This window comes from Natator depressus, chromosome 9, assembly GCF_965152275.1.
Source record: "Natator depressus isolate rNatDep1 chromosome 9, rNatDep2.hap1, whole genome shotgun sequence".
NCBI classification, from domain to species: domain Eukaryota; kingdom Metazoa; phylum Chordata; order Testudines; family Cheloniidae; genus Natator; species Natator depressus.
In genome coordinates this window covers 39855684-39874778 of record NC_134242.1, presented here as the reverse complement: position 1 = coordinate 39874778, position 19095 = coordinate 39855684, and the positions used below count along the sequence as shown (strand labels likewise).

At 40.9% G+C, this 19095-nt stretch overlaps 1 protein-coding gene across 1 annotated transcript; it reads left to right on the top strand.

Moving 5' to 3' along the window:
• Nucleotides 1–9136: 9136 nt before the first annotated feature.
• On the top strand, nucleotides 9137–18231 carry TRIM42 (tripartite motif containing 42). The gene is made up of 5 exons (XM_074962979.1): nucleotides 9137–9492; nucleotides 11503–12209; nucleotides 13750–14582; nucleotides 15278–15505; nucleotides 18145–18231. Exons 1-5 carry the CDS (start codon nucleotides 9137–9139, stop codon nucleotides 18229–18231), a joined length of 2211 nt encoding a protein of 736 aa, XP_074819080.1.
• Nucleotides 18232–19095: the final 864 nt, after the last annotated feature.

Below are 19095 nucleotides of genomic sequence, written 5' to 3'. Positions count from 1 at the left end.
TGGTCTAGCTATTTCCAATGCACCTCACTGGCAACTGAGTCATCTTGAATTTTAATTTCATATTATAAGAGCAAGAAATTGGAAAGGTTCAATACTTCAAATCTCTCTCATTTAACAAAAGCTGAGCCAGCAAAACATTTCTATCATGTGGGAGTTAAGCTAAATGGGGCTGACACATCACAGATATTGGGAGGAAAGGGCTGGTTCCCAATCAGGTGCTGAAGCAAGCAGGGCTGGCAAACAAGTTAAAAACAAATGAAATAAAACCAGCTATCTTCCAGGTAGGCTCATTGCCAGGGAGCAGCCACGTAACAGACACTGCTACGCCAGTTGTAAAGTATTAGTGAAATCGACAGGGTAAAAAAATAGAGATCCTGTTTATTGGCAAAAGACATTGGTTCTATTCTTGGCTCAGTCACAGGTGCTGAGGGTGAGCCACAGGCAACCAAGTTTTCAAAAGTGACTGCATGCCCAAAAAGGGAGGCACCCCACATTAGCAATGTGAGACACTAATATATTGCAAGTTGGGCACTCAAAGTCAGGCATAGCCCTGTGTTGAGGGCAGCTCAGCCCCTCCCCCAGCTACTGCAGCCTAGAGCACTATGCCTCCACACAGTGAGGCACCCAGGAAGATTAAATCATAATATCAAAAAAAAGTGAGTTTCAAAACCCTGAGGAGATCTCATGCTCCCTTTGTTTTATATTCATGATGCTAGGTGTGACCAGGTGTCTAGAATGGACCACACCGAGAATGCCACACTCAGGGCAGACTGAAGAAACAAGGCAGGCACACCTGAAAACTGGTGGTTTATACTACAATTAGATTCAGCAAACCAGTGACAAAAGAGCTTCTGCAGTACCACACTGCTTGAGAAGAAGCCAAAACACAGTCCCCTTTAAAGCATTCCATGGAGCCCACGATTCCCATGCAGACAAATTGGTCTTGTACAGTGAGAGGTTACTGAAAACCCAGTTCACCATACATGAGGTTCTACCAGTCCAGAAGAATCAGACACTTACCCCCAGGTCAATATAGATTTCAGATCTCACCAAAATATCATGCTGTCAGCCAATCCTTAGTAAATGAACTAAGAATTAATAAAAGACAAGAATAGAGTTAAAATGGTTAAAAGAGCATATACATGGAAATGATTGCAAAGCCTTAGATCAGGTTTGTAGCAATGATGGAATAGACTGCTGGCTTGCAAAAGTCTCTTTGGTAACTTCCAAAAGATTGGAAGGTCCTCAGTCCCTAGTTCAAAACACTCCTTTTTGTTGTAAATCCACAGTCCATAGAGTTGGAGCAGGAATGAGGCAAAATGGAGATGGTCCAGTTACAAGTTACCCCCTCTCCCAGGTGCATGGAAAGTTACAGTCCCAAACAATGCCCATAGCCCCTGTGCATGGAAAGTTACTGGCAAAGATGGTGTCTTAGGTCACATGTCCACTTCACATGTCTTTACAGGTTTTGCTGAATCACAGGGATAGCCATTGGCCCCACGCTGTCTGAGGCATCCACAGGAAGACTCATTATTGAGCTGATTTCCCTTAATGGCCCATCACCACCTGAATGGTCCATGAAACAATGTAATGGTTCTGCAACAAGAGGCTAGCTAGACTGGATGTTAAACTAGCCTGTGGGTGTCACCCTTGAACAAAGCACATTTGAGATACAAATACATATTCATAACTTCAGATGCAAAAACGATACATCCATATAAATAAGATCATACCTACCAGATTACAATTTTTCCATTGATACCTTACATGACAAACATTGTATAAGAATTGTTGCAACTGTATAACAGTGGTAATATCAATTATATAAATGGCCATATTCAATCATACAGCATCACACTAGGATACAAATGATTTTCCCCTAAGAGTGTAGCAGCTAGATTCTTTTTAGCTTCTCTTGATTGTGGTTCCTCATCTATATGCTTATCTATAACCTTGGTGGGAATAGGTGATTTGAGATTGGGTGGCAATGATTTTGATTTGTCCACCCATTTACTTTAGCTTCCCTTTCCCATTATGGAATCCAGCTGCAAGTGGTTTCCCTGTTGAAGGTCCCATGGACTGAGCAATGGCTCAGATTTGTTTGTTGGAAAGTGAAGTGGTTGTGGTTTCATTTACCACTTCTTTGTAGTTGCCATTTTGATTGCTTCCCTCGGCAGGTCTCTAATGAGTAGGGACATACTCACCCTAATCCTATCTCCCTGATCTGGATCATGATGCCATAAACCACACTAATACAGGGAATATAAATCTCCCTCATCAAGCTCTTCCTCTGAGGAGAAGGGTGAGTACTGAGTTGCACAGCAACCTGTAATGGCAGCCATCTTATCCTGCCTCACTTGTAACTGGGCATGTAATTTAGCAATGATTCATTTGCAGTGATCATGGGAGGCTGCCCTTTTCCATTCCTGGTTCTCCTGCTTTACAGCTTGAAGAGCAGATTGAGCATCTTCCAATTCTCTAATTCCCCTGCTTTTTGCCCAAGTTGTTGGCACTTCTCAGACAATGCCTCCTTTTCATTAGTGACCATTCCCAGTGTCACTAAGGAGATCAAGATGGAGGCTTGAGCAGTCTGCAGATTGCTATCAAGGAACTGGTGGGCTTGCTGTTCTCCTGCCTATTGTACTTGTATGTCCTTGAAGGCTCCCTGGATCTGACACAGTCTTTCAGGAATTTCAGAGCTGTCTTTCCAGCATCCTTGAATTAGGGCCTTTTTCCTAATGATGCCTTTAGGCTTAGTAGCCATCAACTTTCCCCATTGCTCTTAGAGCAAATTCCAAGGGAGAGTCTGCCATGAAGGCATCTAAGGACCAGTAAGGAGATGTAACAGTGTACCTCTTCCTCCACCATTCTCTTTTCTGTATAGGCTTTAGCCCACCACCATCTCTCTTCAAGAGATTAAGATAGCTTCCCCCACTTGAAATGCAAGATTGTGATTCCCTGACTCCAAGTGTTGTAGTTTTCAAATCTAGCAAGATCCACTGGTCCTCACATGGGGCACCAATTGTTATGAACTGCCCTTCCTACTACAAGCAATTCAGTTAGGTTCAAGAAACCAGTTGGATTTTAACCATTTATTGAAAACTACAATAGAATCCAAATATGTGATTGTAAGCTACAGTACAGCAAGTAAAGTAAACAATCCCACTCCCTGCCACCAGCGAGATGTACCAGTTGCGGGCAGATGAACCTCTTTGTTCAGAGTCGGTCACCTCTCCACCCTAAAGAGAAGCTCTTAACACCCTCCCCCCTTGCCCAAGTTACTCATGTGCCTTGTGATGGTCACATGCACATATCCAGCATGTCCAGACATGCCCCACCACAGCTTTCCCTGTTGCTAAGCTAAAACATACATTACAACATTAGAGAAAACACGTTAAAATGGTGATAAGATGAATATTGAAACAAGAAGGGCAAATGTCCCACACCCCGAGGACACAGAAGCGTCTAACACCCTACCACCACCGGCCAAGGAAAACAACTCATTAACTGTAAAAATGCTGAGAGTCGTATGTAAATAGCCAACCCTACTGAACTGCATGGACTGAGAATTGGGACTGATGACAAAGGATAACGAACTGGGGCCTATTAGGGAAATTTGCCCAGGTGTGGAAGGGCAGTAATGCTGGGCTGTCTTTCTACACTATATAAAGCCCACAGTGGGGCACTGGAAGTAGGAATGGGTTGTGGGCTTAGTGTTGCCTCCTTGCCGTGACACATAAGAATTCAAATGGAGTTTGAGTGAACATCCATGGACTAAATACCAGAAAGTCAAAATGTAGGTGCACAGTACCAACAGTGTGAATGCAATTACAGACTCTGATGCACTGCACAGGCATGGAGAAGGACAATGGAGTGGTGCCAATTATAGACACCTGGATAAGTAATCCAGGCTAAAATCAAAAGCAATTCTGAGTTCAGTATTTTTCCCTTCTTTATTTAGTGTGCTTTGCTTAGTCTAAGCTGTATAAACATGGAAACAGCAGGCACACCCCTGAATAATGTATTCTTCAGCTGAGTTCATCTGATGTCAATATACATACTCGTCATGTGTAAAGCCCTGGATAACGTGTGCATTTCAGTCAGCCTCTTTTCCTACATCTGTAAATATCAATGAGATGTTTGGGGAAGAAGAAAAAAAAAACAGCACTCTTAAAAGTGGTGGTGGGGGGGGGGGCGGGGGGAAGAGCAACGAACAAGATGATTCAAAGGGTGGAAGACATCAGATTAAAATAAACCAATTGATAGCTAATGAAGCCTGAATGAATGGTTATTCCTAATTCATTTAGTTTAAATTACATTGAAATTCTATTCCTGTACTATTCTGTTTTCTCAACCTTTATATTATTCTCTCTTCTTTTTGCTTGACTGGGGTAATAGCTAGGTAACACACACACACAAAACCCCCTGCAAGTCCTCAACCTGTGATGTGTTCAGCATCTTGCAGGATTGGACCTATTAGTGGGTGAAACCATCAAAACTACAGCCTGCCTGCTATGCCATGTGATATAAGTGGCAGCTGGGCCGAGTCACAACAGAAAAAAAGAAACATTGCTGGAAACTGCTAAAATTCTGTCAGCCTGGCTGCAGTTGCTGCCTCCGATTCAGTTCCTCTGGCAGCCAAAATGATCTGATCATTCAGTATCTGCTAGAGGTGAACAAACTTGTTAATCAAAAATGGGCCAGTCTTGGCAGAACTGGCTGTATATCCAAACAAAGATCATAGGAAGTGTTGTCCAAATGCAGGGTCTAGGGTAGAAAAAAATTAAATGATTTTGGAGGCTGCACCAAACTGGGGGTGCTGGAGAGGGTGGCATTCAAAGTAGAACAGTAAAAGACAAGGGAAGACAGGCAGGGGTCACCATATGGGGGCCTGAATGCAAAGATGAGAAGCTTGAATTGCATTAGGGAAGGAATATCTAGTAGTGGGGCCGTCCAAAGTATTTGTAGCAACATTCTTCTCACCCCTCCCCACAGTCTAGAACGATTTTTTTTTAAGCTGCTGACTTAAGGCTTATTCATGAAAATCTATTGACAAAATTGACCATAATCATTCCATCATGTAAATGGCCTCCCATAAGGATGCACCATTATGGTCTATTGGGTTGTGGTTCAGTGAATCAGAAAAATCTCTAAGTAGATTAGGCTTTAAGCAAATAGCCTACAATGACTCAAAGTAGCCGTAATAACAAACTTTCTCAAGACTTCTGTCTTAATTACGCTCAAATTATTCATTAGCCCATTAATCCAAGCTGATGAATATTCTGCATGTTAAAGAAACTCTTAATTACCTACAGCACAATAGGTGCCATTAAAAATCAACATATACTATACTGTTCTTACTGTTGTCTTCACTTTCAAGTAAAGGGAAAAGATGGCGCTATCTCAGATGTCTGTGCGGTAATTGTTAGACGCTATTGATTGTTTAATGGTAACTGTTATATTTACCTAGAGAGACCAGGTGGGGGAGGTAATATCTTTTATTTGACCAACATCTGTTGGTGACACAGACAAGCTTTCGAGCGAACACAGAGCTCCTTTTCAGCTCTGGGAAACGTACTCAGCACGTCACAGCTAAATACAGGTTGGAACAGATTGTTTAGCACAAGCAGTTACATTTCAAGGGACCATTCAAGGTGAAGGGGCCAGTTAACACCACTTCAGTCATAGAGGGAAAAGAGGTGGGGGAGGCTAGGGAAGGGGAGTGGAGTGGGTTACAGATTGTTGTAAAAAGCCATGAATTTCATGGCCCTATTCAGTTCATGATTTTTAGTGTCTAGCAAAGCCATCTTTTGAAGGATACCTTTGAGAATGAGGACTGAGAAGTCAGTTATAGAGTGATTGCATTGTGAAAAGAATTCACCCACAAGTGATATGGGATGTTTTGGTCTTTTAGCATTTTTTTGTTTCAGTTCATTCAAGAGTGGAATGATTGTTTCGCCAACGTAGTTACTGAGGCATTTAGTGCACTGGATGAAGTACATCACTTGTTGTGATGGCATGTTTAAGACCACAGATCTTGAAAGATCTGTTGAGAGGTGTCGATTAATGTAGCAGTGGAGCTATATCTACAGGTTTTTCATCTGTTATTCTAGCAGGGTCTGGTGCAGCTTTGAAGTGCTAGGTCTTGGTCTGTGGGGAGCATGCTTCTGATGAGGTTGGGGAGGGGGGTTGTTTGAAGGCCAGAAAAGGGGGTTCAGGAAAGAAGATTTTCAGGATGTGGTCCCCATCTAGTATGGACTGTAATTCTTTAATGATACCCCATATGAATTCCATTGTTGTGGGGGGAGGGGGGCGGGAGAGGGAGGTAGGTGCAAATTAGGGGTGTATGGTTATTTCTGTATTGAAGCAGATTCTGAGTATTTGGCTGGCCTGTTCCAGGATATGACCTACTTGGCTGGCAGAGTGTCTTTGTTTGGTGAAGGTGGTTTTGTGTTATCCCAGACTTTCTCTTTGGAGTTTATTCTGTGGTATCTGAGTGCTGGGCAGTAGATAGATTTCTTGGTCTGTTTTGGGTGGTTACTGGATCTGTGAAGGCAGGTGTGGTGGTCTGTGGGCGCCTTGTGTAGAGATGGTTGTAGGGTTCCACTGTTGAAGCTGATCACGGTGTCCAGGAAGGTGATGCTAGTGTAGGAGTGCTCTAGAGATAGTTTAATGGATGGGTGATGGTTGCTGAAGTTGTGGTGGAAATCTATGATGAAGTTTAGGTTGTCTGTCCAGAGGATGAAATGTATCTCAGGTATTTCATTGATTTTGTGGTGCATTTTCTTTCTGAAGGTAATCCATGAAAAGGTTGACATATTGGGGAGCCATCATAGTCTCCATGGCTGTTTCCATGGTTTGGACGAAGTGTTTGTTGTTGAATATAAAATTGTTATGGGTGAGGATGGAATGGATGAGTTTGGCAATGTGTTTGGAGTGGACATCTGAGTGTTTTCTATTTTCTTGTAGATATTTGAGGTAGGCAGTGATTCCATCATTGTGAGGGATGCTGGTGAATAGGGAGGAGACATCCATGGTAGCAAGTATGGTGTTCTGAGGGAGGCTGTTAATGTTGCAGAGTTTCTGGAAGAAGTCAGTTGTGTCCTGGAGGAAGCTGTCCCTTTGTGTGTTGAATGGCTTGAGGATGGTTTTTATGAGTCCTAATATTCCTTCCATAGGAGTGCCTTGGCTAGGGTTCCCTTGTTTTTGTATCTTGGGAAGCATGTAGAAGGTCCCTGGCATGGGTTTGTGGGGGATGAGGTTGACATTTTTCTGTATTTCCTGAGAGATGCGGTCAATGCAAAGTCAACCATTCTCTTCCCATGCCAGTGAATGACATCAGCATCAAAGTTATCATACATTGTCAAAAGCATGTTTCACCAAGCTCATTGATCTAGCCACAGGTCTCCACCCATTTTGGTAAAGTAGGGCAGGGGAAGAGTCTTCAGGAGACACCATAATGACCAGGAGCCTGTCAGGAGCAAAGCTATTCCTGTGTTTGTAAGAGCAGTACAGTCTTAATGTCTGGTAATCAGGATCTTTGCTGTTTATGTAAAAAAGAATGCATATTCATTAAATGTGTGGATCAATCTGTTAAATATTTGTGTGAAATCACAACATTTCTGCAGCCTCAATGGATATAAGTTGCGCCAGCTTTCATGGTCATCATGTAGAACAGAACTGAACACCTTCTCCGGGGTCTGTCTGGCAGCAGGGTCCTTCCAGGAGGTTGGGGCAGGATAGCTAAAGAAGAAACCAAATTTCAGGATGGGAACTATGATAAAAAATCATCAGCTTTGTAAAGTTTGCCAGGAAAAGTTTTCTACAACAGAATGGTCTTGTGGTGAGGGCACAGAGCCAGCACTTAGGAGACCTAGGTTCATTTACACCTTTACCACAGACTTCCTGCATGAACTCGGATAAAACACTTAATCACTCTGAAAATCCAGCCATTCCCCATCTGTAAAATAGGTAAAATACTGATATCTCTTTCTCCCGCCCTTTGTCTGTTTTCCTATTTAGTCTGTAAGGTCTTCAGGGTCTCTTGTTTTGTATGTGTACCGCACCCAGCATAATGGGGCCCCATATTTGGATGTGGTCTCTAGAGGAGACCTTTAATGCAAGCAATAAATTGTAAGAACTGAAGATGGCTGGTTCCAGAGCTCCTTGCATTGTTGTATCAAATTTTTTAATAGGCTAGACCATACTGCCCTTGCTTTTTTGGTATCAAACAGTGTGTGCGATTATTCCTCGACAGATGGCAAAGGAATGCTAATTGTCAATATGGGGCACTGAAATGACTGGGTGTCATGCAGATATAAAAGGCAGAAGCTGAAATTGTCCCCTCTGGAAAAGTGCAGGGCACTCTTCTCTTTCCAAAGCCTTTATATCACCATCCAAAGTGATGGGAAGAAACTGCAAGAAGAGGAAGTTAAACAGGATCAGACTCTGCCTTATTTTTGGAGAGTCGGGTAGGGGTAGAGTCGCTGGTCGTCTGCCCTGAAAAAGAGAAGCCTTCAGAAAATGCTTCTCTCCTGTATACCTTTGAGAAGGTAGGTGGAAAATCCTCATGTTTTCTGTGGCGCGCTGGATCCACATTGTGCAGCAAGACACCCTGTGTTCCTGCAGTACCTTAAAAATTCTGAGGCAAATTATTTCAAAATATAGGCTTTTACTAACTCTAAATATGTGCATGAATATACCAGCAGCACAATATTACTTGTGTTTATTTTATACTGTATTCTATTTATTTAATGTGGCTCCCAAATTTTCAACACACTAGAGAATTTTCTGTTGGAAATTCCTAAGCGCCATTGGCTGCTGGATGAAGATGTAACTTCTGCCAGCTCAGGGACTGTTGTGTTGGGTGCCAATACAAGAAACAGCAAAGATAGATCTTAGTAATTGTGACATATACATGATGTAATCAGCACATCACTTACATATGCAAATATGATTGTCCTTAGTAAAATAGCTCCTTGTGACATCATTATTCCTAACTGGAATGCGAACCATTTATCCCAACACAAAGCCTGAGTCGTCAAACCGGTCTCATGTGTTTTAGAAGTGCTACCGTGTAAAGTGAGGATAGGGTTCAAAGGGTCAGTGAACCTTCTTCCGTGTGTCTTGTGGAGCCATGGCCAATACTTTATGCCTAAGTTGGCCATGTTGTCTGGGCTGCCATTGCTGCCCACCGCTGGAAAGGACTAATGAAGGATGCTGTTCATGTTGGCGTTTCCTTTTTACTGCGGAGCGGAATTGCAACTGTTTCCCCTGCCCATATGCAGAAGGCAGAGCTTGCCAATGTTGTCACTGCTCATGTTCAAAGAGCCCAAATTGCCGTTGGTGCTGCTGCTCCTGTTCAAATGACCCAGACTGCAAGTGCTGTTGCTGTACCACTGATGAGAACACCAGCTGTCAGTATTATGAGAGCAGATGCTGCAGGAATACCATCTACGCATCATACCTTCCCAGAGCCAGAAGGAGACGTCAGTAAGTGCATTCAAAGAAGGAGTTTGATTCTTTTTTTTACATATTACATTACAATGGATATGCTGCATGGGGGGGGGGCGAATCAAAAATTGTCACTTATTCTCAGTGTGACCAAGCTGGGCATGGAAAGTAGAGCTGAAGTAGTGGGAGGACAGTGTTCCCATCCAGAAAAAAAAATTTCCATGCCTGAATCAGGAAGAAAGTTAAAACAGAAAAAACAATCAAAAAATATTTGTGAATCCCAAACCAAAACCCAGACCCTGAAGATTTATTTCAGTTTGGATCAATTGAAATGTTTTGCTTCAATAATTTCAAAATGCACCATTTTACTGTTGACTTCCCCCCCCTTTCTTTTAACCCCCGTTAAGCATAAAATTTCAAAACAAAGTTATTTTGTTCCAGAAAACTGGAATTTTTCATTTAGAAAATATAAGCATGAAATGTTTTGACAATTTCAAAACATTTTCTTGACATTTTTTCAAGACAGGACATTTATTGATCTGTGAATAGTTTTGGTTTTGACAAATTGACTTTTTTTTAAGTGAAAAAAATGTTTAACTGAAAAATTCCCACAAGCTTTAATTGAGCAAAAGCCTGAGAAAAGGAAAGAAAGAGGACTGTACAATGAGAAGGGACACATGTTTGATAAAGAGGAAAGTGAAGTGAGAGTAAGAGAAAAATACTGACTAATGGAAAATGGTGGTCAGGGTAGAGGAGTAGAGGAAACTGAAAGTCAACTGCATAAAAATGTTCTGAAAAGAGTGGAAAGATGGGATGATAATAATCTTGGGGTGGGGGAGGGATGGGAAAATGTCAGTACTAAACATAGGTTAAATTGAAGAGCAGACAGTGAAAAGAAATTACTGCAATGGTATGCCTAGGGCTCTAAGAAACTAGCCAGACCAAAGAAGTGGTAATGGTTATAAAGATTTAGACTGTGAGTGGAGAAGAACTGATTGATCTTCAGAGATACATGACCCATAAGTGATTCTTGCCTTTAAAATATGTAACTCTGGCTCTGAAAGTGGGGGAGACAAGTGGATAGAACAAGGGCAGCGTTGGGAAGAATCTATTTAGTTAATGATATTACACACATTAACTTATATACGGGGAGGGGATGGGCAACACCTGAGGGGGGAGGAGCAGCAGTTTTGGAGTGTGTAGGGTGGGAGATATGGGATTGAAAACAGCAGCAACAAGAAATGTAGTGGTGAAGGCAGTATTATGGAAGCAGGGAGTGGGTACAAGACTGTCCAACCCAACCAGGTCTACAGCAAAAATTGAATGATGAGGCAGTGATTTTATCTCATGTTTCTGGTGACTATGTTAACCACTTGAGCTTGTGTCATCTTCATTGGAATTATGATGGAGAGACAGTTGACCAAGATTTTCAAAAGCACTTACAGAGCAGAGAGATTTACAGAGCACTTTCTGAAAATCAGGCCCCGTTAAGGCATCCCAAGCTGGGCACTGGAAAAATTGAGACACCCACAACCACCAGCCACTTTTTAAAACTTTTGTCCACAAAGATCCTTGAGCTGGCAATAGGGTTCCATTATGAGGGCGATTTTGATTCCCCTTGTAAGGCAAAGGATAGTTAGATACAATGGTTAAGGTACCTGTTTATTCTACTGTTCACATGAATCATAACTCATTATAGTAATTTTAACAGGCAAAGCATATAAACAAGAAAAAGAGATGGAGCAAAAAATAGGTGCTGGATGGTGACATTTGTGTAATAGCTGCAACACTTGTGGTGGTGGGGAAATGAACATCTTGAAAAATAAAACAGGCAGCTTTGCATGCATTGTACAAACCTGTAGTAAATGTGCAACTACTACCATGAACAGAAACACTCACTTGTGTGCAATGCTGGCAGAACAGAACACAGTCATAACCTGTTTCTTGAAATAAAAATCTTGGAAAAATAAAAATGGATGAGGTTGTACAGCAGAATTGTGTACATTAGAATCTATTTCTTAGTGAGTATCCAATTTTTTTTGTTTTCAGTTCAAGAGTTAGCTTGCCAACCTTTGGAAGTAAAAGTGACACATCAGTCATTACACTGGAGAGGGATGCATCAGGACATGCTTTTCGTGACCAACTCATTTGTCCATTGTGTAAACAACTGTATCTCTACCCATTTATGCTACCATGCAACCACTGCATTTGTGAGAAGTGTATAAGTAAAAGCAAAGCCCAGGCTGAAGTAACTGAGAATTTCTTCATCATTGTATGCCCAGTGTGTGTCAAAGCACACTGCCTCCCCTACACTAATAAAACTCATCTGAGGATGAATTACCTGAGAGCCAAACTGGCTAGGAGATACATGCGCAGACATGGCTTTCTGAGGTGGAGATTTGACAAAACCCAAGCACCAATCTATTGCCAAGTTTGCAAAGAGAAGACAAAGAAGGCATCCAAGAGATGTCTCACATGCAGGCTGAATTTTTGTAACGAGTGTCTAAGGTTATATCACAGTGAGATCACCACTCAAGACCACATATTTACCAAAGCCTATCGAGAAGATCAAGGAGAGTGCTGTTGTTTACTCCATCCCAACTCAAACCTTTCTAAATACTGTCTAGATGACCACGAGCTAATCTGTGAGTTCTGCAGTGACTCCCTGCACAATGATCATGAGATACTACCCTTGCCTGTGGCGTGCTCAAATGAGGCTGCTTCACTCTTCAGTGCTATTGCCAAGTTTAAAAAAGGTTCCTATGTCAGCTTTTCTGCTTGTTTGCACTGTTTTTAAAAACTCTGATGTTTGTCTTTAACTGGCTGTGTGATTTTTGTATAGATAGGGTAATATTTATTGTTTCAGCTGGACTCCCCGAAACACACTTTCAGCAACAACTATTTTAACGAAGTTCTTTGCAAATTTCCGATTATCATCTATCAATCGGAAATTTGCAAAGAACTTCGTTAAAATAGTTGTTCCCGAAACACACTTTCAGCGAGTCCAACTGAAACAATATTACCCTATCTATACAAAAATAGATATATACAAGTTTAAAGCACATTAACACATCACAGCCACTGAAAGGATGTGCTGTGACAGATATGAAATCAACACAAGGCTTCACTGCTGCAGTCATTAGCAAGTCCCGCCTGGGTGCTGTACCGGTCAGGATTTATTGGAGTTCCACAGCACTATGGCTGTGCTCTCTCTCACAGATGTGCCTTCTGTCCTGGGGTGGTCCAGAGCCAGCTAAGTCAGATATTCCCTCACACTTTAGCTGTACAGGTGTGGCATCTCTCCAGTCACTTTACACTGCCAAAGTACCACAAAGGGCTTATAGTATGGGCCAGAAATTGACCCTTACAGTTTAAAAGACGTAAGAGTTTATGGATTTCCCACCTTCCCACATTTCCTTGCATCACCCTCCATCCACCTCATAATCCTCAGCACCCCTCATCAGGTACCCTGCATCTCTGACATTCCCCTCCATTCATCCCTTTCCTTTGCCTACCCAGTGCTCCCCACTTCGAGACCAGATACTCTATGCCTCTCCCTCCCAGTTACTGTTTTCCTCATCAGACCCTCTCCCAGAATCCTGCCCCTCCCCTTTTCCCTCCTGCTTACAAGTGAATTTATATGTATAAACTTTTTAACCAGGATATTACCCTGGCACCAGATTCTAAATTCAAAGGGAGTTGCATGGCTAAATCCCTATAACAACCTTTGAAAAGACAGATGGGTGGAATAAAAAGCGAAACAAGAAACTCAGATAACTGCTGCTGTTTGCTAGTATGGTTTTCATAATAAGTAATACTTTGCACTAACATGGTAAATTTCACAAAGATTACTCTGGGCTTTATGATCACTCATAAATTAAGCTTGAAGGTGAGGTATATAAGCATTATCAGATCTATTTTACAGAAGACCAAATTGAGGCGCTAAGAGGATGAGGCCAAATTTTTTGAATTTGGATATGTAAATTTATGCATCTAAAGAAATGGCCACCTAATTTTCAGAAGTGCCGAGCTCTGTCACCTCTCGAAAGTAGGTCATGTCTATTGAGGCCCCTAACTTTATCCATTCAAATTTGAAAAGTAATCAATCATTACTATAAGGACACTTAGCAAGCAGTGGCACAACTGAGAGTAAAGCATCAGAATTCTGATTCCTTGTCTTATGTTCTACCAATCCTGAAGTCCCTCTATGCTATACTAGGCCAGCTTGAGTCCTGCTAACTGCTACACAACATGTCAATGGGATGTTGAAATAATTGGCTTGATTTTGTTTTACAGTCCGATATGGGGTCGATAATGACCTAATGGAAATCCTTTTGCTAAAGAACAATTTTAAGACCTACAAAGAAACTAAGAGAAAGGAGATCAGAAATGGATTTCTCAAATTACGGAACATTCTCCATGAAAAAGAGAAGGAGATGATGGAATTGCTTGAGAACATTGAACTTAAAAAAGAGCAGGGAATTACAGAGTATGTGGCACAAACATCCAGAAAAATCTCTCAAATGGATAGCCTTATTCAGTATTCTAAGGAGGCTTTGAAGGAGGAAAACCAGATTGCATTTCTGCAGTCTGCAAACCTTTTGGTAAATGAAATAGAAGTTGTAGTTACTAATATTTATCAGCCCAGCGCACGACTCAAAGAAGACCCCATTCAGAACCTTAAACTCAACTTTGAAGATCTTTCAGCCAACTTGCATGGCCTTTTCCAATCACCTGTCAGAATGAAGCAATCAGCGGATAAAGTAAACAAAGCTCCTTATCCCTGTAATTCAGACATAATGGTTCTAAAGAAAATTTCCAGTACCCATTCAGAAAAACATTCAACCATGCTCCGAAGTCCATCTTTATCAACCTTAAATTCACAATATGAAACAAGAGTGATGAGGAAAGAAATGTGTGGAAGACCAAATTCCACACCTCCCCCTCATCGTAAAGAGCATAATGAAATGTTTGCATTTTGGGATGCATCTACTCAAGTTCCAAGAAAAGAAAGAAACCATCAAAGCTGCAGTATCATTCACAATCCAGAACCATTTGACAATGGATCATCTATGGTTCCAGGCCTAGTTATCATCTACCAGACTCTTGTATATCCAAGGGCGGCCAAAGTAAGACTTGTGTTTATATTAAAAATGTATGTAGACTAGGTCCTGGTTGAGCCTGGTCAAATTGGTTTTCCTTTTAATATAGCTTAAAATATTTATTTTGTGAATGAGTAATGCTGATAAAGTTCATTGGGAAATAATAAATAAGACACTGAACCCATTGTAGTCAATCGGGCCATTATGAGTATTTACTATATGAAAGGTCCAGTACAAAGGAAGTAGATTATTTTAACACTAAATACTGGCATAAGAGGGCATTGTGGGTGTGGATTATACAAAATCAAGTTATGTTTTGCTTAGCATCTCTCAGACCTGGGTCCTATTTGAGTGATTTTTAAAAAAAGTTTTTTTTTTACATTTATATATTAATCGGCTCTCAGCGCCTATTAGAAGCCCAATTAAATGAGTTGCCAAATAAGTCATAGAAAGCGCTAAATGCTTACACCAGACATCAATTTCAGTGTGAGAGATGAGTGTGCTCTGAACTTCCCAGAAGCTGCTTCCATTTTTCAAAATGCAATCCCACATGTCATTGCCTTTCACTTATTACATGCTTTGTTAGGCATGTTTTAATTTTTAAATGCAGAAGCAGCAGTAAGATGGTGGCCTGTTTCAAAAAAAAAATTGAAATGAAAATGTAAGAAAATAAAACAAAGAACATATAATTGGACAATGTAGATCTTTTTTTGCCTCCATAGATTTACTGGACATGTCCCACAGAAGACGTGGATTTCTTTGATGTAGAGTTCTATGAAGTGGTTTCTGTTAGTCCTGATAACATTGTCCAGACACAATTAGCTGGAGAACTGCATGGGATAAAGCATCAGAACCTTGAGATACATAATCTGGATCCAAACACAGAATATCTCTTTAAAGTTCGTGCCATCAATATAAATGGTCCAGGTCAATGGAGTGACATTTGTAAGGTACAGTAAAATCTCTGTCCCTCTTTCTGTAGTTATTTTGCCTTTCCATCCTCCTATATTCAATTCCAATTCTTCTTTGTCTCTATCCATGAACAAGAACACATGTCATGGGGTACTGTCACAGGAAAGTGATTCAGCATACTAGCCCATAATCCTGAAAGGTACTGGGTTTCTCCACAGATTTTTTTTTCTCATCCAAATTTGTTAACAGTAGAGCTGCACCATGATTACAATCTTCATGCAAGTACATAATATATTTTAACTAACACTGTAACGAGGGGCCCAGTTTCCTACGTGCTGTATGGCCACACAGAAAGAGATAGTCCCGGTCCCGGTCACCAAAGTATTTACAATCAAAGAGAATTAGACTGACAGTTTCAGAATGTCTCAGCACCCTTGTCAAATGCCTCTCTTATTATGGTTTTAAGAAAAAAAAAAAAGCAAGATTTTCAAAAATAAACACCTAATTGTCACAAGTGCTGAGCACCCAGCACCACACACAGATGTCACCTCTGTGTTCTAAATCTTGACCAAAAACATGTATTCAATCCATTTATTTTTCCACTAGGAACCATTATACATACAAGAGCAAATCATCCCAGCGCAGAGAGCCAGTAAAAGGCTCTGTGCACCATTTGAGTCCCAATAAAGGGTTTATGTGGGACTTCAATACATAGCCCTTTGCATAAGTGCTCTGTGAAAGGGTGGATTTCACTCTGTAGTTCCATGCAGAACAATCTCCCTTCTTGCTTCCCGGTTTCACTTCACAGAGTTTTATCCTTCCGAGGCTCCTAGTCCCTTGTCACCTGGATTTAGTAAGAGTCTAGCTTTGAAATGGCACTCAGATAACTCACTACGTGAGTGCTAATAATAACACTACCTCTGGACCACCAGAACAGCTCTACTTCCCATACTTAACATATTCAACACAGTATTTTCTTTTTTATCTGACACACTGGAGTACTATATTGATTTTTCTTTTGAAAACAGTTCTTTCTCCAGGCAGCAGAGTTGTATTAATATTCCAGAGAAACACAGGCTTGCTTAACATCTGCTGTAATTTACATAAGCAAAGAGTTCCATGGTAAATGAAAATGAGAAAGCATGTTTGACAGGCATTTATAGATCTTTTTTAAAAATAACTTACCGCCATTCTTTTTGCATAAAATTAGAATGTTTTACTTTACCAGCTGCATGGAAACTTCAAAGAGTTACATTCTCATGGTGCATTTACATTAAATATAAGACATTTTATTTATACAAAATAATAAAATATTTTCTGACATATCCAATTATCCAAAAAGAATTGATCAAAGACATATTATATCAGGGCCAGATTGTCCCAGGCTCTATACCCACACAAGAGTCACAGATAATTACAGTCTCTAAGCTGTAGGAGCACAGGATCTGCTCCCTTCAGACATCTTTTCTGGGAAGCACATTGTCCCAGAGGTGAGGCATTCCTCTCCTACCTCAAGCCTATGGCGCAGGTTGGGCACGCTGGGGGTCCTGAAGGATGGCACAGACTGCATACTACCCCTGTACATTAGGAACCATGGGGAGGGATCACTCTGTATTGCCACCAATCACAGCTGTGCTTTAATTGCCCAGTCTAGTCCCTAATTAGAAATGTGGGTTGTTTAAGTTATTTTCGTCCTTGAGAAAGGTCCTAGGTTAACAATGAAAATTAATTTTGCTCTGTGAACGTAACAACTGCAATGCAGCCCGAGGTAGTGTAAGGGAGGCTGCAGATGTGACTCCACCCCATTCTAGCAAGGCTGCTTCTAGGGATGAAGGTCAATTGCCATGCCCATTTTTAAACCTGACTGATGAGACAGCTAACTTGGCAACTAATTCATTTGAGTTCTGATGGTATTTTTTGTGATTGGACACTTGTCCACAAAGAACTAGGGAGGAGCTTTTCAAAAGCACCTCAGGAATTTAGGATCACAAGTCTCAATGACTTTCAATGGGATTTATGCTCTTAAATGCCAGAGGGCCTAGATCTTTAAAGGCATTTGGGTACCTAACTCCCATTGACTTCAATAGACAATAGGTGCCTAAATACCTTTGGGGAACTGGGACTAAGTGCTTTTAAAAATCTCTCCCTAGCTGACCTGCAACTGGCACTTAAAGGCTGGTGCTAGGTACATCTCAAAAATAATTACATTGTACACAGACTACCAAACAGCCACCATCTGGTGATAAGAAAAGGAGTACTTGTGGCACCTTAGAGACTAACAAATTTACTTGAGCATAAGCTTTCATGAGCTACAGCTCACTTCATCGGATGCATTGGCTTTTGCTCACTTTCCACTTGCCCTAAGAGCCAGATTTTCAAGAGATCCACTTCCATTTAGGCAGCAAAGTAAGTGACTAGATTTTTCAAAAGAGCTCAAAATGGGTTCTTTTGAAAATCTGGCCATAAGTGGTAGCTGAGCTGTTCTGAAAAATCTACCCTCTATTGTGGGTACTGAGTACTTGAAAATCTGACTCTGAGCTCCACTGAAAATGTGGACCACATTTTGAAGAACTCTATTAACCCATCATTTAACACCTGAGATACCAAGTCTCTGCAAATTGTATGTATTTTAAAATATTCCTAACTCTGAATTTGTGTTCTTTTCCCCCAATTCCAGGTAGTTACTCCAGATGGGCATGGGAAAGCCAGAGGCAGATGGGGCTTGCTGCGGAGTATTCAATCTGCTTTCTTTAAACAGCTCTAAGCTTCAAAGAAACAAGACAGTATGTTTTGTTTTTAAAGAAAAGGTCTGAAAAAATCTACTATATTTTTGACTGAAGCTAGCATGCAGCCTAAGATCTGAAAGTAAACTCTTCAAAATAACATCTTTCTAATAAATAAATATCTCAACATTGTCTTTTGCCTTCTTTAGTCTAGAAATAGCACCAAAAATTTTTGTGCTCTACATGAAAATATAAAGTGCAAATCTCAGAAGCCAGCTCTGTAGTGCATAGCACCTTTAAAGAAAAACTAATACAAACTGACTTCTTCATTTTCATTGCAGGAATCTCCTACGTTAATACTTTGATTATTACTTCCTAAGCGGCCAATTCTGAACTTGTTTATAAATAGCTATATGGGCCATCAACACACTTTACATGGTACTAATGCACCTCATAAAGCCCATTCTACAAAGATCTGTAATTTGTGCCAGGAGTTCATATCTCACCCTGCCGCCTCTATTCCTGGACCTTGATCATGCACAGTGCAGAGTGAGAGCATTAGGTGCAAGATAAAAGGTGACAGGCTACACAGGGTTGGTATTAATGAATGTAGGAGCGCATGACCACAAAGGTACTCATCCCTAGTAACAAAAGCAGGGACAAAGAGGGGAATATATCCTTCAATCACATGCTGAGGATCATGCTCACTTTACCTGAAGGTCTTTTACCTGAGGGTCACAAAAGACTGGCAACTAGTATATTGTTGAAAAAAAAAGGTATTTACCTGGAGTAACTATTAACAGTAAGAGAAACTATACACCAATTAACACAGCAGGTTACAGCACTGGAGTAACAAATATCATTCACCACACGGGTACACAACTCTCAGGTATCTACTATGCCTA

What these genes read in the sequence shown, in the direction of transcription:
- TRIM42 (XM_074962979.1), top strand. Translation starts at nt 9,137, where the DNA reads ATGGCCAATACTTTATGCCTAAGTTGGCCATGTTGTCTGGGCTGCCAT. An exon ending in TATATCCAAGGGCGGCCAAA is followed by an intron (nt 14,583 to 15,277) that starts GTAAGACTTGTG and finishes TTGCCTCCATAG; the next exon opens with ATTTACTGGACATGTCCCAC. An exon ending in AATGGAGTGACATTTGTAAG is followed by an intron (nt 15,506 to 18,144) that starts GTACAGTAAAAT and finishes CCCCAATTCCAG; the next exon opens with GTAGTTACTCCAGATGGGCA.